Below are 25,895 nucleotides of genomic sequence, written 5' to 3'. Positions count from 1 at the left end.
TGAACTTTACTTGTGCCATTGCTTGAACTCATTAACTGTCGCGTCATGAATCCCGCCGACCCGCATGCTTTATTCGCGGCTCTCAACGCGCAGTTACCGGGATCCTATACTCCCACGAGGAGGAACACTCCTCCTCCAAGCCTTGGTACTAGTCCTACGCATGGACAAGGACAAGCGGCAGGAGGAATCCCACCTCCGCCGCCGCCACCTCAAGGTGCAGCGTCAAATGTTTTGATTCAAACTATTCAAACACTTGCGACTGCGTTAGCGAACATAGGAACTAGACCAGCCGCAAAAAATAGGCCAAAACCACCCCCTCACTTAATATTTAGTGGTGTTGAAGGTGAAAGCGCGCCGGAATTCCTTCGGACTTTGACGGAATTCGCTGAACATCACAGCATGACTAGAAATGACATTCTCGCGCTTCTACAGCAAATATTAAGGGGTCGTGCATTAATCTGGTTTAGAGACTTGAATAGGCCTAATCAAACAATTACGTGGTGTACAAAGGTTTGTGGATTTATATACCCCTGGGTGGTAAACTTAGTACATTCCAGGGGTAAAAATAACGGGCACAGCTAAACTAAAAGCTAGAGTGCCGGAAAAGTAATATGATTTAACTAAATAGGAATAATTGAATAATTGATAGGCGTGGAATTTAAACGAGATATGAACGCATTTGATAATAGCCAAGGGAGAGTGTAGCGAGGTGAAACCATATGATATGCAAAGATGAGAAGAAAATTAAAGATAGGAGCAAACTATAACCATTAAGTTGTAGCCGAAACGGTCGGAGTAATGTACTCAGTTCGACCCTTTCTGAATTCAATTTCCCTCTTACAACAGGGACAGCTGAAATCAATGCTCGAATGGCGGATATTATAATTTGTATGACGAAGAGTATTAGATTTGATACAGTTTAGGCACGCCTTGACCGAGGACCGGCAGGCGGTATAGGCGTGCTTGTCTCCACAATTCGTGCAGAGTTGATCAGGGGAAGAACAGTTGGCATTAGTATGGCCGAGGAGATCACACTTAAAACAACGAGGAATACCGAAGTATTCCCTCACAATACAGTGAAAGGCGCGTTTAGAGACTATTTCTTTTCTGTGCGAGCGGAGGAATCCTTCCGCCTAGAAATAGCGAATTTTAACAACCCGCCGGTGTATCTTTTGACGCGTACATCGCGAGTACTACCGCGATGAATCAAAACCTACGCGTTCCGTACACTGACTCTGAACTTGTTGGTATTTGCAAGAGAAACCTCCTCCCCGAGATACGCATCCATGTCTTTAACGACAACATAAGGACAATGCGCAGTTTTATAGAAAAGGGCCGCATAACAATTTTACGAGCGACCCCGTCTAGCTCATTGTAGCCTAGAGACAGGGCAAAGTCTACCTCGCGTGAATCCAGTGGGGGAAGAAATTCTCCCGCCGCCGCGGTTTTAACTAAACCGCCGGGGGAAGTACGAAATCAAAGGTTGCGAAATCAAAGGCAAGAAATACCTACAGACCAAAGACTCCTACATAGGTTAAGCCCGAGCAAAACGATTTAAGTCAAATCGAATGCTATAAGTGCGGACTCTTAGGGCATTATGCCACAACCTGTGGGGGACAAACAAGAAGTCGCGCAAAGACAGGCTTCGGAAAGCGCGAAAGCGGGAAGACAAAAAAGGATCGTCTTCCCGCCGCGCGAAGAAAATAAAGCCCCTTGTGGAATTAGGCTCTATGGATGTGCGTCGCTGTGAGGTTGATCCTCCCGTGGCCATAGAAGCCGTGTATTCGCATGGGACTTTCGCGACTAGACTATATTCAGGCGCTGATGCTTGTTTTATCACCTTATATCAGTGGCGTAATTTAGTCAGAACTTTAAAAAGCAGACTTAGTACTTCCGGAAGAAGAAAAGACTCAGTGCATAGTGTTAGGCGATGGACGTTATACCTTCACGAAGGGACGCGCGCGAATAAATTTCCGCTTAGGACAATTAAAACTATTGCAGGAATCTCACGTGGTGCCCTCACTTCCAAACGATTTTATTCTGGGAAAAAATTTCCATTATAAACATCTTGCCGTCTTGGACTTGGGTACAAAAACTTGTCAGATTGACGGAACAACGTTTCCATTCGTGCTTAATCTCCCTGGGTTGAAGACTCCAACAGCTCAGATTATCGAGGATTTTGAACAAGCTGATGCGTCGCCTACACTGAGTCCTAAACAGAAGGAAGACTTGAACACTTTATTATTACGATTTCCAAAACTATTTTCGGAAAAAGCGGGACGTACGAACTTAGTCTATCACGAGATACACACTACCACCGATGTTCCCGTTAGTCAACGCGCGTATCGTGTTAGCGACGAGAAAAAACGGATAATTGAAGATCATCATCACGAAATGATCCGCGACGGAATCGTGAAACCCCCCGTTAGTCCTTACGCGTCGCCTGTGGTACTTGTCCACCAGAAATGCGGAAAGATACGTTTCTGCGTCGACTATCGCTCTTTAAACAAAGTGACCGTGAAAGACCCTTATCCGCTACCGAGAATAGAAGAACTATTAGGAAAAATGGGTGCCCCAAAGTTCATCACAGCACTGGACTTAAAGAGCGGCTATTGGCAGATAGATCTCCATCCGCAAGCGAAAGCGAAGACTGCTTTTTTCACGCATGCGGGGAAGCACGAGTTCGAGGTACTTCCGTTCGGTCTATGCAATGCGCTGTCGTCGTTACAACGACTCATCGACGAAGTCTTCAGGAATGGACATCACTTTTCCATCTGTGCCTATCTGGATGACATCGTCATTCCATCCAGTACTTGGGCAGACCATTTACAAGCCTTGGAATATGTTTTTCACCGACTGTCTGAAGCGGCACTTACGATTCAGACGAAGAAATGTCGCTTTGTGCAAAGCGAAGCGACCGTGTTAGGGCATATTGTCATTGGACGAGGGATTCATATTGATCCCTCCAAGACTAGGGCTATAGTAGACATTCCCGTCCCAAAGAACGTGGAAGAAATCCAAAGATTTCTGGGCATGGCGGGATGGCACTCACGATTCATCCCGCAGTATTCCAAAATCGTTGCCCCATTAAACGATCTCAAGAAAAAGGACGTTCCGTTCCAGTGGGAAGAAGAAAGCAGAAAGCGTTCCAGGCCATCAAGGATGCGATCTGTATTGCGCCTCCTTTAGCGGCTTACAACCCTAAGTTGCCGTGTATCCTAACAACGGATGCTAGCGACGCCGGACTTGGACCTTTCCTGTCGCAAATTCAAGATGACGTCGAGGTACCTATTGCCTATGCCAGTAAACAGCTGACCGACGTCCAGAGAAGATATACCACCACGGAAAAGGAATGTCTTGCCATCTATTGGGGAGTTGGAAAGTTCCGGCCATACTTGGAGAACATACCGTTCATTGTGATCACCGATCACAAAGCACTCCAGTGGTTGTTCACTTTGAAAGAACCAAATTCTCGACTTGTTCGTTGAACAATGTACTTGCAGACGTATGACTTCAAGATCATACACAAGATGGGAGTTGAGAACAAGGTTGCAGACGCATTATCAAGAGCGCCTGTCTCGCTATTAGCCATGTCTTTGGAAGACATGACTTCACCGTCCTCGTCAGAAGATTCCAGTCCAGCGGAATCCTCTTCAATGACGTCGACTTCGTCCTCAACCTGTAGCGGATTAGCTCCTCCCGCCAATCACGCATTGTACCATACTTTAACGCTGGAAGAATTACGAACGGCCCAACGAGATGAACAAGTCACCAATGACATCATAGTCCAGTTATCAGGAGATAATCCTCAAAGATATCGGTACTACGAACTAAAGAACGATGTCTTGTATCGAAAGGCCTATGGTAGACAACCAGCGAAAATCTATTTGCCACAGCGGTTCCGGCGAGACACCATCCGCTTATTCCATGACCAACCCTCTATCTGGACATCGAGGTCGAGATCGTACCTTCGAGAAAATACGGACCAGATACTGGTGGCCATCGTTAATGCAGGACGTTACCCAGTACGTCCGCGGATGTACTTTGTGTCAAATGCACAAGGCCCGCAATAGAAAACGTCCAGGTCTTATGCAACCTACGGCCATTACAGAGCCATTTGATTTGCTGGGAGTGGACATAATGGGACCTCTACCAAGAAGCCGACACCATCACAAATACCTTTTGGTTTTCACGGACTATGCCACCAAATTTGTCGAATTCTACCCGATGAAGAACATCACCGCCAGAACGCGTGCGAAGAAACTCGTCTCCATGATAATTCCCTACGGATGTCCGAAAGCCATCGTAAGCGACAACGGGACACAATTCGTTTCTCAACTTTTGCAGGACATTCTCAAGATGTTCAAAGTAAAACCACGATATATCACTCCGTATCATCCTCAGAGTAACATCGTGGAGCGCACAAACAGAGTTCTGGGCGAAATCATTTCGATGTTCGTTGGTCGAGATCACCGAAGATGGGACGAGAACTTACCATTTATCCAGTTCGCCATCAACTAGACTACACATACCACAACAGGAAGAACTCCTTTCTACCTTAACATGGGTAGGGAACCGAGATTTCCCTGGGACTTGGACGTGGGTATGCCAGTAGCGGACTTTGTTGAAAGGTCCGCATCGCTCTCAGCTTTAGCGAAGTAACTTGTTTTGTCTAAAGAACTTGCCAAGAAAGCGCAAGCACACCAGAAACGCTACTACGATCAAAGGCGGGAAGGGATTGAATTTCCCGATGGTGTACTTGTCTGGAAGGGGAAGCATCCCTTGTCTCAAGCGGCACGTGATGTTGCCGCTAAGTTATGTCCCAAATGGGATGGTCCCTACAAAATCGCAAAGAAACTAGATCGGTTGCGATATCAGCTAGAAGACTCAGAAACTGGAGAAAATAAAGGAATCGAGAATATCGCTCATTTAAAGCTGTATTGGTCAAACAAAGATGTCTGCCAACCGGACGGAAGCCAGTTATCCTCATCTTCAAGTTCTACCTCGTCGCAGTCCATACCTGTACTTCAGGACGCTGGAGTCAGTACTGGTGACGAACGTCGTGAGACTCGGAAAGAAAGAAGACAACGACTGCTGAGAGACCAAGAAGCGCAAACTGAGACGTCTGGAGAAACGTCATTGTCATCCTCATCTTCATCCACGGATGAATCAACTTATTCCCCGTACGAAAATATACCAGAGTCTTTTCCAGAAGTCTCTGATCTGCCTGATGAATCTGAACCAGACGGATTTGACTTATTCTCAGATCCTCCTGCGGTTTTCCGAGTGAATCGGATACCGCCAGACCTTTCTCCTCCTTCCTCTCCGGATAGGAGCTCGAGGGAGACTTCTCTCCCTCCACCCTCTCCTCTGACTCACCCTGACGATTCCAGTTCTTCCTCTGTATCTGAGGAATACGAAAATGAATTAACCCGTTCCAATCCCCGTAAATCCTATGAGATTTGTCAATCCTATTCGTAAAGGATGGAAACGTGAGATAGTACTGGGGAAGAATCCAAAGCCTGGAGGTCCTGAACTGGGCATAAATTATCACCCTCCAGCGAAATTTCCTCATAAAACTCTTCAGTCTCGCGCAGACGTGGAACAGTATTTACGCGTGCATGCAATCACAGATGTGACTTCTCGTGATTTTAACTTTTCGCGTCAAGCAATCTCGCGAGAACCACGGGAGACTGTACGGGAGTACAAGTATATATGCAAGGGGATTCAGCATCGGCAACGCCGTTTCCCGTGGAACCCTCGGTGAGTCCCAAGACCACTCCACCGCACATGGTCCCTGATGAAAGGTACACTGCGAGGCGTACAAGGCCCGCCGAAGGCACAGGACAAAGAAAGGTGGCGGCAAATCTGCGCGGCCTAACACACACGGGTTCAACTCGCCTTGCAGCAGACGACTTTTCATTGGGGGGAGGATGTAACCGTCGACACCAGGCTTGTCCTCCCGGGAAAAAAAGCGTCGTGTGCTTTACTCATTTTTACCTCTCCGAGTGACGTATGTCACGGAGAGGTATTACACTGGACGTGTGGGGGTGTCTGTGTGTGTGTATGTCTGTGTGTCTGTCTGTCACACTCCACGTGACCGCGTTTGCAGTTTGCGTATCGGAGCAAACGTGTTCCCAATTTCCGGACTGCATTGACAGTTCACGGAAATTTGGGTTTGTCTCTGGCTATTCTACTTGAGTTCCAACACCACCAGCTTTGGTTTTCGTCCACTCGACATGGACACTAGTCTGTACTTGCTAGCTTCCAAGCACAACCCTCTTCTGTTCTTCGTCAATTTCACCTTGACACCAGCTTCTATGCACCACCATCTTCTGTTCTTCGTCAATTCCACATTGACACCAGCTTCTATGCACCACCATCTTCTGTTCTTCGTCAATTCCACATTGACACCAGCTTCTATACACCTCCATCTTCTGTTCTTCGTCAATTCCACATTGACACCAGCTTCTATGCACCACCATCTTCAGGTCTTTGTCCATTCCACATGGACGCCAGTCAGTCCATTCTGGCTTCTTTTCCTTCGTCATCGTTTGGTTTCAAGATATACGCGGCGATCGGCTAGGGTTACGAGAAACGTCTAGCCTCCCAATGGCAGGGCTTCCACCAATGTTTCACGCAATTGCGCATTTTCTTATCCATTAGTGTGAATCAATCGCCTTATATACCCAAAAATTTACAAAAGTTCTGATATAGGTGTTCCCTAGAAGTATAACGTTAAATATAGCTACGTTTAAAATTATTTTAGGAATTAAGTTTCTTAAACCGACTTAACTATAATTAACGTAAAATACTGACGATTAAAATAATTAATATCAGTTATATTTATTTAATTATTTAAGATTAACTTCTTTCTATGTAATGACACAAGTGAGAGTTTATATAGAACGAGTAATGAAGATTGCATCCGAATCGAAACACTACACGCACATCAAAGTTAATATAAAGCGAGTATGATGATAAGATCTCTTACAAAACGAAAACATTTCCTTTTTGCAGAATATTAAATGGAAATATTTTAAATATTTTTCGGCACTACGATTCTTTAACTAGTTGTGTAGCTATAAAGCTCTGTTTCATCTTAATATTCCAAGAACATCTTTCTATATTAACATTTCAAATTTGGTGTTTACTTTTTAATTCAGCTTTACTTCATTTATATATAGTGTAATCGCATTTTTTATATTCATTATATAATATGGGTGTTAATTCTTCATCTATCCACAAGTGTTGAAACGATTGGGTCTGTGAAATAAGGTACCCTAGATTTAAACTAGAAATGACCTTGTTTCGCCTCCTCTTATAGGAGGTGTTAACGGTTCAGAGTGAGCCGAAAGTTAAATACACCCTTCAGTGATACATTTAGGTCCTCATTAGAATTATTGAGGATACAAAGGAAATTGTTAAAGACCTTGGTTATATTTCGCCAATTTGAACTATGTATTTCCGGCTTTTCTCATTGGCTGGTGGACCTGTGTTTAGAAAGTAAATTCGTCTAGGCTCGGAGAGGTTTATTTTGGTTTCCCAACTTGTTTATTTTTATACTAAATTTTGTATAATGCCAAATTGTCCCGAAGTGGCGCCTTAAGCGCCACTTCTGTCAAACTTGTTGAAAAACGTTTTCGCGGGAATAAAAGCTACCGCCTCCGTCTGTAACGGAGTCAGTTGTCAGTAGTTGGTTCATTTGTACTCGCGCTCCTGTTGAGACGTGTTTTTTGTTTCAAAATAAACACGAGTTTATTTCTATCACACTGCGTTTTCTTGTACAATGGATTACCTGGTAAATATTGCTAGTCATGGACAATAAGTTCTTTAAACGGGAACCTGAAAACTTCTTAGTTTTTCTAGTGTTAACTTAAATTCTTTGTGAGCCGTGAAATTAGGCCCCTTTTCCTACATTTAAATTTTACGGTTACAAGTTACTTTTTTATAGTTTTAATTATTAAATTTTAGGTTGGAATTTTTAAAGTCGAATTGCTAATTTATTTTTGAAGAAACGGGGCTCAAAAGGGATCCCGGATGGGCCCCACTTTTGAAATGAAGTTGGTCCATTATATGATATTTGGTTTTAGATATATTTACTTCCCATGCAAAAAGAAAAATCGTTAGGTTCGATCCCTTGGATCTATGTTATAATAGTGTCTAGGGGAATTATTTTTAGTATTGGCATATGATCATTAGCAATTGAACTTTTTAAACATAACAAACATTTATTCTTTAAATAAATGACAATCAGCATAAATGGAAAAAATAGTTAATCATTTTAACAAGCATTTAAATTGAAAAGAAAATAAAAGTTTCTAATGTTATTCAGTACTTATTTTTCATGTTGGAGTCGTTTGTTCTTCCTCGCTGTAACGAGCACAATCTCTTTCTTCGCGCAAACGCGCACCATCTTAATATTATTTTTTTTATATTCCGTTACGCGCCACCCATCGTATCCCGAGTCCGAACGGTCTTCCTTCTCCTTTTTCAGTTTTTACGATTCTCCACTCCATCATCTGGGGCTAACCCCTATATATTAGTTTTTGGGGACTTGAAAAGTGTAAGTTCGGGGGCTACGTGACATCTCAGATTAATAACCCCTGAATATGAAAGGAAATAGGGAGGCATACTTGAATAGTGCATCGGCATTTCTAGCGCCCCTATAGTCAAAACTTGGAAAAAAGTTACCCCAAACAGACTCAGTATGTGCGTGACCTCGTCTGCTACTCCATGCTTTTTTGAGCCCCGGCTACTTTTTATCCGCGTTTCCTGTTTCTTTTTCCTTTCTCACCCCGGTACCTGGTCCGGAGGTTTTGGTCACTAAATTAGGTAGGTTTTTGGTTTTTTAATTATGTTAAAATTAGATAAAACTATAAAAATGATAAATCAAATGACAGAAAAAAATAATGGATGAGTCATATAGTGATTCAAGTGCAATATTGGTTCCAGAATTATCGTTTTGGGAAAAGGTGGATGGTAAATTATTATACAAGGCAGTAAAACCTTCCTAGATCCATTCTTGTGTTGTAGGAATGTCCTTCGCTATACATAGTTTTCACTAAAGGGGGATCCGTTCATTTCCCACTGAATTCATCCCCTCTTCCCCTCCCCGTGTAGTGCTGCCATTTTTTCTGGCGGACACTTTCCCATACAAGACCTATGGACTAAGGTTTGTTTTCATACTTTATTAATTCAATTTAGATATTTTGTAAGGGCTTTCTTTTGATACCGATTTCATAATTTTACAGCCATTATTTTTATCACACCGCGCTCCCTAAGTTTTTAACCGCTTTTTGCGTTAAGCCTAGGCTATATTTAAAACCTTAAGCTGCAAACTGTCTGCACCTGAAACTTTTGGAAGTTCATATATTTATTTATAAAATGAGCAAAAACAAGGCAACATAATTCTTCAAAAGTTAAAAAGAAACTCTTTCCCGAGAGGATCAAATAACGTATGGAAATAAATTTATGAAATTATTTGGTTTCGATCCTTACGAAGACAGCGTAATGGAGTAATCTACTGATGCATCGCAATGGCAGAAAATTCAATTTCCTGAAATATCCTAGTATTTATTATATACTACAAATTCAGTGTCTTTGAACCAGATGAAAAATCACAAGAGCTTGGAAGCACATACTTTTTTAACGAATGGTCACATTAAAAGAGTTCTAGTTAAAGGCTGGATAAAAAAGGTTTTGCTAGGAAAGGCTAGTTTTTATTGTTAAAATAACATTCAGATTTCATTGTTTGTATCAATGATGATATAATTATTAAGGTTAAACAATTTCAAAGAGCAAACGATGAGTACCTTCATAGTTGGATATATCAGCAAGGGAAAATGGCGAAGTACTAACTGCTCATTGTTCATGTATGGCAGGATTTGGGGAGTCATGTTCGCACGTAAGTGCTGTACTATTTTTGATAGATGCTGGTATTTCAATTCTAAAAACTGAATCATGCACAGATAAACGGAACCAATGGTTTGTACCACACGTAAAACAAGTTCCCTTTAAACGCACCCGTGACATTGATTTCACCTCCGCTGAACAAAGAAAACGAAAGCTCGACAAATTGTTAGTTTCGGATGATAGTTCTGCTAACCGAAACCGACCAAGAAAAGAACGAGAAGTTCCTACAACAACCAAAGAAGAATTGGAAAAGTTTTACGAAGTGTTATCAACGTCAAAGACAAAACCTGTGATTTTATCGATAACTAGTCCGTACAATTTGCAATGATTCCTAAATCGCTCGCGTTACCAGCGCCATTAATTAACCTTAGAAATACTGTGATAGATAACTTGCCGCCTTCTGATGATTTGCCTTTAAAGGAGGTGCTAGAAATTTGCCAAAAAGTCAAGAAAAATATTAACATCACCCAAGAAGATTCAGATACCGACAAAAAAGGGACAAGCAAAGAGCCCAGACTGGTTCCGGCAACAAGTAGGAAGGATAACAGCTTCAAATCTGAAAACCGCATACAAAACAGATTATTTGAATCCTTCGCTGTCATTGTTAAAATCAATTTGCAACCCTGAAATTAGTTTCTCTTCCAAGGCTACAGAACGGGGCACTAATAACGAAGACAAAGTTTTTGGAGGTAAACCATAACAAGCACGAAAACCTCAAAATTTGGAAATCATGGCTCGTAATTAATCCCAAGCATCCTTTTATGCGAGCAACCCCTGTCGGAATCATCACGTGTGATTTTTGTGGATCTGGCATATTAGAAGTAAAATATCCATATTCAGGGAAAGATCTCACCATGAAAGAATATATGAACTCCAAAAATTCTCCTTTGAAATTATGTGAAAGTTCCAAAGTATTTAAATTGAACTCAACTCATGCATATTATTACGAAGTGCAATCCAAATAATTTTATGTGGTTAGCCATACTGTGATTTTTTAATATGATCCCCGCAGGGTTTGAAAAGTGAAAGAATTACCCCGAATTTTGAGGTTTGGGCCGATGCTCATTAGCAAGCACTTTCATTTTTTGACAACTACATTCTACCAGAACTAATATATCAGTATTATACGCCAAAGATTCCCCGCAAGGGTATTCTAACCGTGTCAGTAAATACAGCAATAAACAATGTGCAATTAGTGCCTGACAAATTTTGCTATTGTGGTCAAGGCGAAAGCAAGAAAATTATTGCCTGCGATAACCAAAACTGAAAATATAAATGGTTCCATTTTACATGTTTAGATATGCGCAAAGCCCCTACTACAAAATTCTAGTATTGTCCAGATTGTAAACCAACCTGTTCACGTTCAAGAGGTAGACCAAAGTCAAAAAATTAAAAAGTAATAAGAAGAAGAAAGCATAGAAGACCGAAGAACATATTGTAACCTTGAAAGACCTTATTTCCAAGAATAATAATGATAGCAGATCTCTATAACCATAAACAATCGATATAATGTAGTTGTGGTATATTTTGCTAGTTGCAGTATATCGTGTGAGGTTTCTTAAGTATTATGGATCGTGAAGACATCAAAGTGTGCCACTTCTGTAGTTTTTTCACTAAGGACAGTAAACTACTCTTGAAACATATCGTGGGGTTTCATAAACATTCTGATAAAGTATCACATCGTTGCAATACCTCTGTTGCAGTATTTAAAAATCCAAGTTCGTTTAATACAAACAAATCACGCAAGCACCTGTTTCAAGTTGATGTTTTGGATAGAGACTATATCGCGCATGGGAATGATGACACGAAAATAGCTAAGAGTAGTACTGATTTTAGAAATACTGCTAAGTCAGTCCAAAAGCTCATCGAAGCAACTTAAATTTTGAAATTAAAGGAGAAGCATGGATTGTTAGACGAAATGATTCAAGACATAATGGAGAACACTTCTGATCTGATCAAAAACACTCAGAGAACATTGACAATAGAGGCAGAACTGTATTCGCTGGACTAGAAACGGACTTTAAAAATGATGCTTTTTAATTAAAGAACAAGAGTCGTTTAACGTTTGTATGAGTTCTTCTCGTATGACATTGGAAACATGAGGCGTGAAGATATCCCTGGCGTTAATTAATATATATGATGCTTGAGGAGCAATGACCATGCTAGAATTAATGAACAATTAAATTTTAGAATTTTGCAATACCTTACGCCATAATTACCCCAGTTCGCACTTCTTATTATGGCAATTAAAAATCAATTTCGGCTCGAAAACCGCGGTAATAAAACTATTTAATCCTTGGGCTACGACCTTGCTGGATTCTATATTTTGGCAAAGAACTAAAAAAAATCAAAAGATTTCTTTCAGAAGTTCATGGCATTAACAGCATCGACGTAAGTTTATAAGTGATATGTTCCTTCCATAAGCATGACGTATATAACCTATACAGTTCGTAATGCTACTGAGAAACTTACACAGCTCGAGATAACTAGTTTGAGGGAAGCGAGTGAATTGATTAGGCCTACACTCGGTGGTGGTGGTTAATTTTGCAGAACTTCCGCATCTATGTCCTATTTAGTCTGCTTTACTAAGCCCCCTTTGACAGCAGCGCCCCACTCACCAGGAGTCGTTTTACCAGAATCTATTCATGACAAGCTCCAGTTTGTAACAAGCAGTGACAAACTTGTGGAACGGAACATATCTTATGAACTTAGGCTTCTAGTAACTATAAGACCAGTCCGCATAATGAAACATTCACGAAATATCTCCGAATGATGAAATTATAGGATAATATAGAACAGGTTGAAGAACACAGGATTTTATAGGAATAATAAAACTCAGTATTTACCCGAGACTAAATTTAAACATTGTACTTGAATATTTAAGACATCAGTCGCTGAACTGTTAATTTCCTTCTCGAGAAAAAACTGGTTGATTACTTCAAGAAGCTCCACTTTCTTAACAGAGGCCAGGATTTCATTGGTGACGCCATTAATCTATTAATTAGCATCGCATTTAATGGAAAAGTGCAGGTAACAAAACACTATGCCTTAAAAGAACGGCCTTTTTCTAAACATATAAAAGGAAGCAAATATTAAAATGAAATAAATAAATGATCTCTTATTACAATATGAAAATTCAATTACATTCAATTAGTCTTAAAAACGATCAAGGACTACTGCCTCGCCATCCGTGGCGTCTGCTAAATCGAACCTCTCTTACCCCAAACGGAATTGATTGAATTCTCACAGGCTGAGAGAGGTAAGGGTAAGGTAAGTTCGATTTAGCAGACGCTACTAAACCTGCAATGGCGGCGCAGTAGTCCTGAATTTTTTTAATAACTAATTAAATGCTAATGTAACTTATTAATTTAATTTCAATGTTAAATTCCTTTTATATCTTTAGAAAAAGGATTCCGTTCTTTAAAGGTGTAATCAGTTATGTTAGCTGAAGTTTTCCTTTATTTTTCATCAATTTGAAAATATTATTAATTTATTCTCCATGTTATAAATACCTTAATAACTTCTTTAATAATTTGAATAGCGAGGAGTGGCAACTTGTCATCAACGCCTTCCTTTAACCCTTTTAGCAGCCACGTTTTTAAAACTTTGAAGTTGGAGTTACGTTGAGTAGCGTTTAAAAACAGTTCTAAAAACTTTGGGGTGCATTTTCTTAAGATACACAGAAGGAACTCGCTTGTCTGCAAAATAATTAGAAATAAAAAAAGTACTTTTTAAACTAGCTCCTTCTAAAGTACGAATTTTTAACAACTCAATTTCATAATATTATGTTCATCCATAAGTTCGTAACTGGTTAAACATTATAGCTCGTCATGAAGCGAGTGAAGTAGGTCATAGATTCAGGGTAAAGCGACGCTTGGTGGTGAGGCGCTGCTGCCTAAGGCTGAGTAGTGCAGACTAAATAATAATAAGATGGATTGCAAAATTAACCACCGTCGTTCTCGGACTAGCTCGAGCTGTAAGTCTCCAGCATTACGAACTTCTATAGGAAGTGCACTCGTACTTATGGAACGTACCTTATAAACTTATCGTAGAACAAATTAAGTTCATAGAAAAAAATCTATTCCTCTACATTTCTTAAAAAAAAACTTACAGCAATTGCATTGCAATCTGATTCATCAAGCTTGACTGTAAAACTGATAATTTTATCCCATGAGGAACTATAAAATTCAAATTTGTAATTAGCATTAACCGAAATTGACGAAATGGTAACGCAACCATGCATTTTTGTAATAGCTGATTTTTACCATAATCATCAAGAAATTTGTTTTCACGTTACAGGATAGGCAACTCCCTATCTCGAACGACAGCGTATTCTATATATACTCTGTTCCATCAGCTTCGGCTGCCAGTACGCGCCGCAAAGCTAGGTCTCTATGTAACCTAGCTTTGCGCGTGCTGACAATATATTGATATTATCAGAAGGGAATAAAAGACAAGGGACACACTTTATATCTCCATAATGCTTTATACTCGTAACAACAGTCTTACTAACCTCAAATCAACTACCCTTCACTGATTGGCTATCTAACTTCTGTCGTAGCTGTGACGTCAGATAAGAAGGTGACGTCTCGGTTGACGTATAAAAAGTAGTTTTGTTTACAACTTTACATTGAAGGAGATAAAAATGTTGATAAACGAAATCAAGCTGTGCAATAGACCCAACTAACAAATCTTTTGAATTTTTCTAACGGCTCAGATGTCGTTCGCGGGTTTTGTGGTGAGAAAGGATAGCCCGATTGGCTTGAATTTGACATGCGCAGAACCCGTTTTACCCCAAGAGTCAGACTCTAATCCATTCAGAAAAATAAGAGATTTATTTTCGTCGCTCAACGACAGATGGTACTACAGTCAACTTCGTTAGTCACGTGATCCTATCCCTTAGATGGAGACGAGACCAAACCAGCTTCTTTATTTGGTGGTTGGGTCTATTAATTTAGACGCACGGAAATTGAGAACATACCAAAATGCGATAATTTGAACGTAATAAATAGATGGAAACTAATTATTCTGAATTAATATTAAAAAATAAAAATTATTTTCCATAAAATACATACTTGAAGTTATAATTACACAAGAACGAAACATCGACAGCCCTAAGCCTTAGGAGAATGAAAATCTAGCAGGCAAATAGGCCGCCTGAGGCTGATACCGCGGAGAACTTAAAGAACTATATTTGCAGTAAATTGGTTAAAAGCTGTGTACTTGCGCAGAGTTTTTGCGGTTTTCTTAAGGTTGGTCGGACTCTCGTCACCATAGCAGGCTCTAATGTCTCCCTTCTCTCTTATTCCCTTCTGATATTATGGATAAAGGGAATATTATGGTTCTGTAGGATTTCTTTACTCATCAAAATAGGATTTCTTTACACATCAAAACAAAACGAACGTATTACTCCTACGTAACATATTAATAGACAGGCAAGGATTGATAACATTAAAGAAGGATCGCAATATTATCCATATTTTCATTTCATATACAGAGAAAAGAAATTATTATGTTTCTGAGAGGAGCTTCCCAAAGTGCACACTGGTTTTAATGTGGGATTGACCAATAACAGAAGATGGTGTTGGAAGCCAGAAAAGTACCAGACTGGTGTTCATGTGGGATGGACGAAAACCAAACATTCTGGTGTGAGAACACTTTACATACAGGGTATTGAATGACTGGAATGGTCTTCCTATCGCTACCCTTGCCCTTCCGGGACGAAACTCATTTCGCACTGCCGTAACGGCGCTATTTGACGCTAATTCAGGCTCTACCGAATTTGATCTGCCGCATTAACAATATTTTTTTTATTTTTCTCTATTTCTTTATATAATTTCATATTTGTAGTTTTTTCATTTAATTTTTTATTTCTTGTTGTAAACTTTACCGACGAGGGAGGTTGTACATAAGCCTGTAACCGTAAAGTTAAAACGTAGGAAAAGGGGGCCTAATTTCACGATCCACGAAGATATTTAAATTAAAAGAACACTCAGAAGTTCCCATGTTTCCCGTTTAAAGGACTTTTTGTCCATGACTAACTTATATTTACCAAATGATCCATGGCGAGGAAGGATAGACTCAGAGTTGAATAACAAAGAACTTTTATTAAACATTTAAGCAAATTATAAACTGGTTTTTTTCGCGAACACGGACTAGACTGCTGAGACTGACTGTCGGCGGGGTTTTTATCCCCGCGACAAAATGTTTTTTTTTAACAGTTTGACAGCAGCGCCACTTCGGGACAATTTGGCATTATACAAAATTTAGTATAAAAAATATAAATTGAGTAAAGCAGACGACGCGGTTTTTTCCCGGAAAAGTCGTCTGCTGCGGCACTCTTGTTTCCAATCCGCTTAGTCTTGCGCAGGCGGCGAGGAGGGCCTCCTGGCCTCGGCAGCAGTCTTCTGTCGCTGCTAATTCTCGCGATGGCGAATTCCATGGGCGGCGTCAAAACGTTATGTTTCGTTCCGAATAGTCTCCCATGGTTCTCGCGAGATTGCTTGACGGGCAAAATTAAAATCACTAGACGTCACATCTGTGATTGAATGCAGTCGTAGATACTGTTCTACGTCTGGGCGAGACCGAAGAGTCTGATGCGGATATGTTGCTGGAGGGTGATAATAAATGTCCATTGTAGGACCTCCAGGCTTTGGATTCTTCCTCAGCACTATCTCACGTTTCCATCCTTTACGAAAAGGATTGACAAATCTCATAGGATTGATGGGAACAGGGTTGGACAATTCCGTATCGTCTTCCTCAGATTCAGAGGAAGAACTGGAATCGTCAGGGTGAGACAGAGGAGAGGGTAGAGGGAGAGACTTCTCCCTCGAGCTCCTATCAGGAGAGGAAGGAGGAGAAAGGTCTGGCGGCATCCGATTTACTCGGAAGACCGCTGGAGGATCTGAGAATAAGGCGAAAGCGTTTGGTTCAGATTCCGCAGGTAGATCTGGTACTTCTTCCGAGGGAACAAAAGAGGATCCATAATAATCCTTGGATGAAGATGAGGTTGAGGAAGAGGTTTCTCCAGACGACTCGGTCTGCGCTTCTTGGTCTCTCAACAGTCGTTGTCTTCGTTCTCGTCGAGTCTCACGACGTTCGTCACCAGTACTGACTCCAGCGTCCTGAAGTATAGGTACGGACTGTGACGTTGTAGAACCTGAAGATGGACTGCTTGAAGTTGAGGATGACTGGCTTCCGTCCGGTTGGCAGACATCTTTTTTCGACCAATACAGCTTTAGATGAGCGCTATTCTCGATTCCTTTATTTTCTCCGGTTTCTGGGTCTTCTAGTTATATCGCAATCGGTCGATCTTCTTTGCGATTTTGTAGGGACCAACCCATTTGGGACATAGCTTAGCGGCGACATCACGTGCCGCTTGAGACAAGGGATGCTTCTCCTTCCAGACAAGCGCACCAACGGGAAATTCAATACCTTCCCGCCTTTGATCGTAGTAGCGCTTCTGGTGTGCTTGCGCTTTCTTGGCAAGTTCTTTAGACAAAGCAAGTTGCTTCGCTAAAGCTGAGAGCGATGCGGACCTTTCAACAAAGTCCGCTACTGGCATACCCACGTCCAAGTCCCAGGGAAATCTCGGTTCCCTACCCATGTTTAGGTAGAAAGGAGTTCTTCCTGTTGTGGTATGTGTAGTCTAGTTGATGGCGAACTGGATAAATGGTAAGTTCTCGTCCCATCTTCGGTGATCTCGACCAACGAACATCGAAATAATTTCGCCCAGAACTCTGTTTGTGCGTTCCACGATGTTACTCTGTGGATGATACGGAGTGATGTATCGTGGTTTGACTTTGAACATCTTGAGAATGTCCTTCCAATGTTGAGAAACAAATTGTGTCCCGTTGTCGCTTACGATGTCTTTCGGACATCCATAGCGAACTATCATGGAGACGAGTTTCTTCGCGCACGTTCTGACGGTGATGTTCTTCTTCGGGAATAGTTCGACAAATTTAGTGGCATAGTCCGTGAAAACCAGGAGGTATTTGTGATGGTGTCGGCTTCTTGGTTGAGCCTTGAGGTCCCATTATATCCACTTCCAGCAAATCAAAAGGCTCAGTAATAGCCGTAGGCTGCATGAGACCTGGACGTTTTCTATTGCGGGCCTTGTGCATCTGACACAAAGGACATCCGCGGACGTACTGGGTAACGTCCTTCCGGAACGATGGCTACCAGTATCTGGCCCGAACCTTATCGAAGGTACGATCTCGACCTCGATGTCCAGATAGAGGGTGGTCATGGAATAAGCGGATGGCGTCTCGCCGGAACCGCTGTGGCAAATAGATTTTCGCTGGTTGTCTACCATAGGCCTTTCGATACAAGACATCGTTCTTCAGTTCGTAGTACCGATGTCTTTGAGGATTATCTCCAATGGTACAATGCGTGATTGGCGGGAGGAACTAATCCGCTACTGGTTGAGGACGAAGTCGACGTCATTGAAGAGGATTCCGCTGGACTGGAATGTTCAGACGAGGACGGTGAAGTCATGTCTTCCAAGGACATGGCTAATAGCGAGATAGGCGCTCTTGATAATGCGTCCGCAACCTTGTTCTCAACTCCCTTCTTGTGTATGATCTTGAAGTCATACGTTTGCAAGTACATTGCCCAACGAACAAGCCGAGAATTTGGTTCTTTCAGAGTGAACAACCACTGGAGTGCTTTGTGATCGGTGATCACAGTGAACGGTATATTCTCCAAGTATGGCCGGAACTTTCCAACTCCCCAATAGATAGCAAGACATTCCTTTTCCCTAGTGGTATATCTTCTCTGGACGTCGGTCAGTTGTTTACTGGCCTAGGCGATAGGTACCTCGACGTCATCTTGAATTTGCGACAGGAAAGCTCCAAGTCCGGCGTCGCTAGCATCCGTTGTCAGGATACACGGCAACTTAGGGTTGTAAGCCGCTAAAGGAGGTGCCATGCAGATCGCATACTTGATGGCCTGGAACGCTTCCTGCTGTTCTTTCTTCCACTGGAACGGAACGTCCTTCTTCTTGAGGTGATTTAATGGGGCAACTATTTTGGAATACTGCGGGATGAATCGTGAGTGCCATCCCGCCATGCCCAGAAATCTTTGGATTTCTTTCACGTTCTTTGGGACGGGAAAGTGCACTATAGCCCTAGTCTTGGAAGGATCAATATGAATCCCTCGTTCATTGACAATATGCCCTAACACGGTCGCTTCGCTTTGCGCAAAGCGACATTTCTTAGTCTGAAGCGGGACTTACGCTTAAGACAGTCGGTGAAAGACATATTCCAAGGCTTGTAAATGGTCTGCCCAAGTACTGGATGGAATGACGATGTCATCCAGATAGACACAGACGGAAAAGTGATGTCCATCCCTGAAGACTTCGTCGATGAGTCGTTGAAACGACGACGGCGCATTGCATAGACCGAACGGAAGTACTTCGAACTCGTACTTTCCCGCATGCGTGATAAAAGCAGTCTTCGCTTTCGCCTGCGGATGGAGATCTATCTGCCAATAGCCGCTCTTTATTATTATTATTATTAGTGAGTAGGGGGGCTCGCGCCCTTGCACCGATGCCAAAAGGGATATTGTGCACCCACGTATTCAGGCCTTGAATAGACCCGTGGCCACAGCGTAGCGAAGAATTCGCTCCACCGTAATATAGGAGACCCTCGAGGGTTCCAAAGTGTGTGAATCAAAATATTCTAGTCTAAGCGAGGCGAAACAGTCGCACTCGCAAAGTACGTGAGCGGATGTTTCTTCCTTCTCCTGACACGACCTACAGAGAGGGTCGTCGGCAAAACCCATCAGATGGAGGTGCCTATTAAGCCGAAAGTGCCCGGTCAGAAGACCGGTGGCCAGCCTAATATCCCGTCTGCTGAGCGAAATTAGGTCTCTAGCACGAGACCTGCAGGGACCATTGACTAACTGTTTTGTCTGTCTCTGGCCCTCCATGTTATGCCAGAGCTGGTTTTGTATGACAGTCAACCTGTCATGCTGACACCGTTTGACGTGCCTTAGGGGATGGGGACGGCCGGCTCCGGCCCCAAGAGCTTGGCCTCCGCACCCCTTTTCGCAAATCTATCGGCTTGCTCATTTCCATGATATCCGCTATGCCCTGGCACCCAGTACAACAGAACGCTGTTGCAGGATGCCAGTCGCGCTAGCAGATCAAGGCAGCTGCGCACCAGTTGAGAGGTAATCTGACACTGGTTCAGCGCGTTCAGGGCGGCCTGACTCACAGAATAAATTCACACAGTCCGTCCGGTATACCCTTTGTTAATACAGTAATCTGCGCAATAACATATCGCGGCAATTTCCGCCTGGAACACACTAGCGAAGGTGCCCAGGCAAGCAGAAAGCCGACCCTTGTGGTTGGGCAGTAATAGCCGGCGCCAGCGCCGGAATCAGTCTTAAAACCATCGGTGAACCAAATAGTTTCACCCCCAGTGCCAAGAGGCAGCAGGTTAGTCCACTCTGATCGACTGGGGAAGTGGATGCTGCATGGCTTAGTGAAATCAAAACTGGTGACGGTTTTGTCAGAGCACATCGTTAGCGACGGCTGAAGTGCGGCGTACTCCCGAAAGAGCTTCGTATGGCTGTAATCCCAAAGTCTTGGAACCCAGCAGCCACTAATGTTGAGCCTGTAGGCCCCCATGACAGCCTCCTCCTCATTGAAGAGATGAAGAGGAAGCATGTCAAGGAGCACCTCCAGGTAAGCAGTTGGGGTCGATCTCATGGCCCCCGTAACACCAATGCAGGCAAGCCTTTGAAGCTTGCGCAGGGCAGCCTGCACCGTCTTAAGCCGGACCCTTGCCCCGTAAGATAGTATGGGTCTGATGATCCCAGTATAGGGCCAGTGTACAGCCTTGGGGTTGAGGCCCCAAGTCTGGCCGACAGAGCTCCTGGTCCTCCAGAAGAGCATCTTGGCCTTCTTAATACACTGATCAAGATGCGGCTTCCATGTGAGTCTGCAATCAAAGGTCACCCCTGGTATTTCACCTCGGAGGACTTTGTCAGGACCTGGCCAAAGAAAGAGATATCATTGAACAGATCCTTAGTATTCTTCCTCGTAAATGGAACATGGACAGTTTTATCAGGATTAACGGTGAGGTTAACCGCCTGACACCATTGCTCCACGCTAGAGAGAGCAGATCTCATAAGCGCGGTAACAGTATCCGGGAACTTCCCGGTAAAGACTATCGCTACATCGTCCGCATACACGAAGCAGAAGCAGCCCCCAGCACCCCCGAGCCTCCCCAAGAGTTTGTCCACCACCAGGCACCACAACAGGGGGAACGCACTCCACCCTGAGGGCAGCCCCTGCTGGTAGTCACCCCTAGAGAGTCCCCAAGGAGGGACGCCGACACCTCGCGGTCGGTAAGCATGGACTTGATCCAGCGGCTAAATCTCTTAACAGCTTCAGTAATAACCGAGCTAGAGACCTTGTCAAAGGCCCCCTCAATATCGAGGAAGACGGCCAGTGAAATTTCCTGAAACTCGAATGCCCTATCCAGGCAATTCGTAAGGCCGTGAGGGGCCGTCTCAGTGGATTTGCCTTTTTGGTAAGCAAATTGTGAAGAAGAGAGAGGAGTTACCGAAAGTACCTCGTCTCTAAAGTACCTGTCCACCAGCTTCTCCAGAAATTTGAGGAAGAAGGAGGTCAGGCATATGGGCCTAAATGCCTTCGCCTCGAGATAGAAAGCCTTCCCGGGCTTGGGAATAAAGATGACCCTAGAGCGTTTCCATTCACGAGGTATGTGACCGAGAGCAATGCAGAGTCTGTAGATCTTGCATAGCGCAGAGGCGATGTGGTCTAAGCCCTCCTGCAAAAGCAGAGGGAAGACCCCATCGGGTCCCGGAGACTTGTAGGGCTCAAAACAGTTGACAGCCCACCGAAGCTTGGGAATCGTGACAACCTGTCTGGCTACAAGCCAGTCTTCCCTCTTAGCCCTGTGCAGGACAGGGTTTTACAAGTCTATAGAACATTTAATAAGCGTCATAAATAATTCGTTCGATAAAAATGGCCCAACATTGCGGCTGATTTACGATAACGTAACAGGACACGTTACTATAGCTAAATCTGAAAAATTATTGAAACCTTATTTAAAATTCGAAAAAACCGTTGCCGAAATTCTGGAATACGAAGAAGCTAGCGAACGTATCGGTCGTAGCGAAAGACCCTCTCATTTGAATTACCACGTTCCGGACCAGTTATTCATCTATTTAAATATCGCTAGCGATCAGATTGTAGGCGACCACTCGGTTCCTTTACTTGCGGATCGTTTCGGTTGATGCCAAGAAACCATACGGGTCTCAAATATTTCAAACCTTTACCAATCCTCATTACGTACCCGTTGGTAAAAATTACTTTGATATCATCGAAATTAATATAAGGAATAGTTTGGGGGAGCCGGCGCCATTTTAATACGGGAGCTTAACGGTTAAACTACACTTGCGATGCCTAAGCCCGACGTCTTAGAAAGGCGAAAATGTTGCTACAAGCAATATTACAATAACCATGCTGGAACCGGAAACGGAAGTTATTATATAGGGAATGACCCTAATTTGAAAGGGCACGGGATAGGATCCTTTTTTTCAGGTTTGGTAAGGTTTGTTAGGCCTTTGCTAACAAGCGGTGCCAAATTTCTCGGCAGAAAAGCTTTTAGTACAGGGACCAAAATTTTCAGTGACGTAGTATCGGGCAAGGATATTAAAGAGGCTGCTAAGAAAAGAGTAACGGAAACTTTAGATGATTTTAGAACACAGCATGGGGCAGGGGGTAAACGTCGCAGACGTAAACAACCCTTGAAACGAAAACGGGCTCAAAGTAAAAAAGGTATAAAACGAGCGACTACCCGGAAAATATAGCCAGTTCGCCGTCGTATACCCTACAGGTCAAGACGACACGACATATTCTCCTAAACATGTTTCAAGCGACAAAATCTGAGCTGGATTATTTCGAATCTGTACCGATTCAAACATCGGTAGAATCGACCAAGTATGTTTGCTATTGACCTATTTCGGTTTTGGATGGAGACTCAGATTGAATTTTACGTTCCCGGAAATGGCGAAGAATATTTTGACGCCTCTCTAAATATGCTTTATGTTCGAGCTAAAATAATACATACGGACGGTACAGATATCGATGATACCGATAACGTAGGACCCATCAACAATTTTTTACACTCGCTCTGGGATACGGTAGAAGTAACCGCCAATGATACGACTATTTCATCTTCAACCGGAAACTACGCCTTCAAAGCCTACATAGAAACATTGCTAAACTATGGAGGAGACGCGAAAAAATCTCATTTAACTTATGGCATAAATATACGGCAGGGAAAATGGCTTCTGCAACTGAAAACCAGGGACATCTCTTTAGGAAAGAGTTAGCAAAGGGTTCGAAACAGATTTAAATGTACGGAGCCTTGCACGCTGATATGTTTAACGTTTCAAAATTCATACCCAATGGCGTCAGCCTTAGAGTCAGGATGACCCGAAATAAACCTGGTTTTGTTTTGCTCGGAGCTCCTCCCCCCAGGTGGCGTATGGTACAAGCACGAAATACTCAAAGTAGGTTTATATATTCGTAAAGTGAGAGTAGCCCACGAGTAATGCTAGCTTTAGAATCGGCTTGGACTAAAGCCACGGCTAAATACTCATTCACTAGGACAGAAGTGAAAGTTTTTACCATTTCGGCAAATATTCAAAAAACTACTGTAGATAACATATATTTAGGGGTTTTACCAAACAGATTAACAGCGGGTTTAGTAACTCATAACTCATATAACGGCAAATTGAGTTGGAACCCTTTCGACTTCCAAAACTTTAACGTGAATTATGTTAATCCGATTATCGGTTCGGAACAAGTACTCGCTAAGCCTTTGCGACCAAATTTCAAAAAGGGTCTTTATGCTAGATCATATTATTCTCTGTTTACCGGATCTGGTACTCATTACAAAGATGATGGTAACGAAATATCTATGAAGGAGTATCCCAAAGAAAATACGCTTTACTGTTTTGATTTGACTCAAGACGGTACCGCGTCAGATATAAATCATTACAACCCTATACGACAGGGACAATTGCGACTTGAACTCGGGTTCGAAGAACCAGTACCCGAAACGCTGAGCTTGATCGTTTATTCAGAGTTTCAAAGTTTAATGCACATAGATCATAATAGGACCGTCGTTGTAGATTCGCCATGAACGCTTCAACCATAAGAAGGGTTTTAAGATACACCCGCGGATTCATGGGCGTATACCCGCGCGATGTTCTACCCAAATATATCCTTCGATACCCGGCTTCCATTGTTATAAATCTAGATAATCACAAAGGAAACGGTAGTCATTGGATTTGTCTTTATATCGATGGGAATAAACAATGTTATTAATTTGATTCCTTGGGCTTGGGTCCCTTGACAGAAGATATTAAAACATTTATGAAAGAAAATTCTACGAAAATAAACTATAATAGGAGGGCTTTGCAGCCCCCCCCCGACAGTTCCGCTTGCAGTATATACTGCGTTGTATACATTATGCACAGAACGAGGAGAAGAAGCACAAACCTGTTTTTCAAGAAATTTAAGAGGGATCCGTGGATGAATGACGTCATCATTTCCAACCTCTAAAAGAGAACCACGCCCTCCCACTGAATTCTCTTATCTAATCCCGACTCGGTATTAGATCGTGTTATGACGTCAGCCGTTCCAGCCTCTAATAGAGAAACACACCCCCCCGTGAATTCTCGTATCCAATCCTGACTCGGTATTAGTCCGCGTTATGACGTCACCAATCTCTATAAAAGAAGCCCTACGGTCGTTAGAGGATTCATATCTACTCCCGGTTCAGTTTTAAACAGTCATACACAAGCTCACTGCTAGTTATTATGAAGTCCGCCGTTATTGAGTTAGAATACCTGAACGGATGCACTCGTAGTGATGGCAGCACGGACATTATCGTGAAAGAAATGGCCATAACAACCATCGAGGCCAAGCCGGCAACCGTTTCCTGGACATTCGCGCCACCGTACAATAAATCCCACGTCTCGATTTCAAAACAACGACAAAACCAGTGGGTCTCGCGTAATCTACACCGATTGGACTGGAATGCTGGCCTAACCTCTTACGCCAAAATCGACGAATGCCTCGCCGCCGGTCTACAGGGGGTCGACCTAATCTTTTCAAAGGGTGACGAAAAAGTCGCCTTTCTATCGGACCGTCTCAACAGAACGGTTCACGACTTGAACGACTTCAAGTGGCCGAGAGCCACCACCGCGGACATCATTTCTCTTGTACCCACACCCCGTGTGGTGAGCACCGAACGGCTTGCGCCTTTGACAAGGCTTTAATTTACGCCTTATGGGCGCACTCTAACAAAGCCGAAATTAATATTTCGTGCAATCTAGACATCCTTAATGAATTTTACATGTAAACAAGTTGGGAAAACCAAAATATTACCTCTCCGAGTCAAGACGACTACTTACAAACTTATTTACCCAGATATGGAAATGTTTCTTAAGTTAAAATTTATGAAATATTAAAGCGGTATACAAAGAATAGCAAATATACTGTAAATCAGACGACATTTTACATCCAATAATGATATACTGGTACACATTAAAATCATCCGATGGGGGAAAAACGGGAAATGAAGAGATAAAACTTTGGAGGGATATTACCAGTACCAAGGCTTAACAAAAATTGTATAATAACATATTTATAAAGATAGATAACAACTTTTATAATTAAAATTAGAAACTAACCGATCTCTTAAAATTCTCGCGTGATCAACTGGTTTCACGCCAATTAAATAGCTATAGTCCTATAGAGCTATTTGTATTAATTCCTCCATGGTTTTTTCGCCAAGCTGAGAAATACGCGTTTTACGTCAAGTTATCCAAAGAGCCGACTATTTTCTTTGAAGACCGCGCTAGCTATGCACTAAGCACCGTGACGTCAAAATTCAAAATCAAATCCCGTTATGTAGGACACTGCTAAAAGC

At 42.6% G+C, this 25,895-nt stretch overlaps 1 protein-coding gene and 1 long non-coding RNA gene across 2 annotated transcripts; one reads left to right on the top strand and one right to left on the bottom strand.

The window, feature by feature from the left end:
* Window positions 1–12,143: 12,143 nt before the first annotated feature.
* LOC149665076 (uncharacterized) lies at window positions 12,144–13,564 on the bottom strand. Its single transcript, XR_016368458.1, has 3 exons — window positions 13,428–13,564; window positions 12,762–12,909; window positions 12,144–12,252 (listed from the first exon to the last, which is right to left on the bottom strand). It is a non-coding gene; the product is annotated as an uncharacterized LOC149665076 (long non-coding RNA).
* Window positions 13,565–23,507: 9,943 nt separating this feature from the next.
* LOC149665075 (uncharacterized protein F54H12.2-like) lies at window positions 23,508–24,101 on the top strand. Its single transcript, XM_089842060.1, has one exon. The coding sequence runs from the start codon at window positions 23,508–23,510 to the stop codon at window positions 24,099–24,101; it is 594 nt and encodes a 197-aa protein (XP_089698186.1).
* The last annotated feature ends 1,794 nt before the right edge of the window (window positions 24,102–25,895 follow it).

This window comes from Phalangium opilio, unplaced genomic scaffold, assembly GCF_054372755.1.
Source record: "Phalangium opilio isolate 3A_F unplaced genomic scaffold, DU_Popi_V2 ptg000061l_1, whole genome shotgun sequence".
NCBI classification, from domain to species: Eukaryota; Metazoa; Arthropoda; class Arachnida; order Opiliones; family Phalangiidae; genus Phalangium; species Phalangium opilio.
This window is presented reverse-complemented; position numbering and strand designations above follow the sequence as displayed.

Bases quoted from the DNA above. Each gene is read 5' to 3' on its own strand.
- LOC149665075 (XM_089842060.1), top strand. From the start codon at position 23,508: ATGCTAGCTTTAGAATCGGCTTGGACTAAAGCCACGGCTAAATACTCA.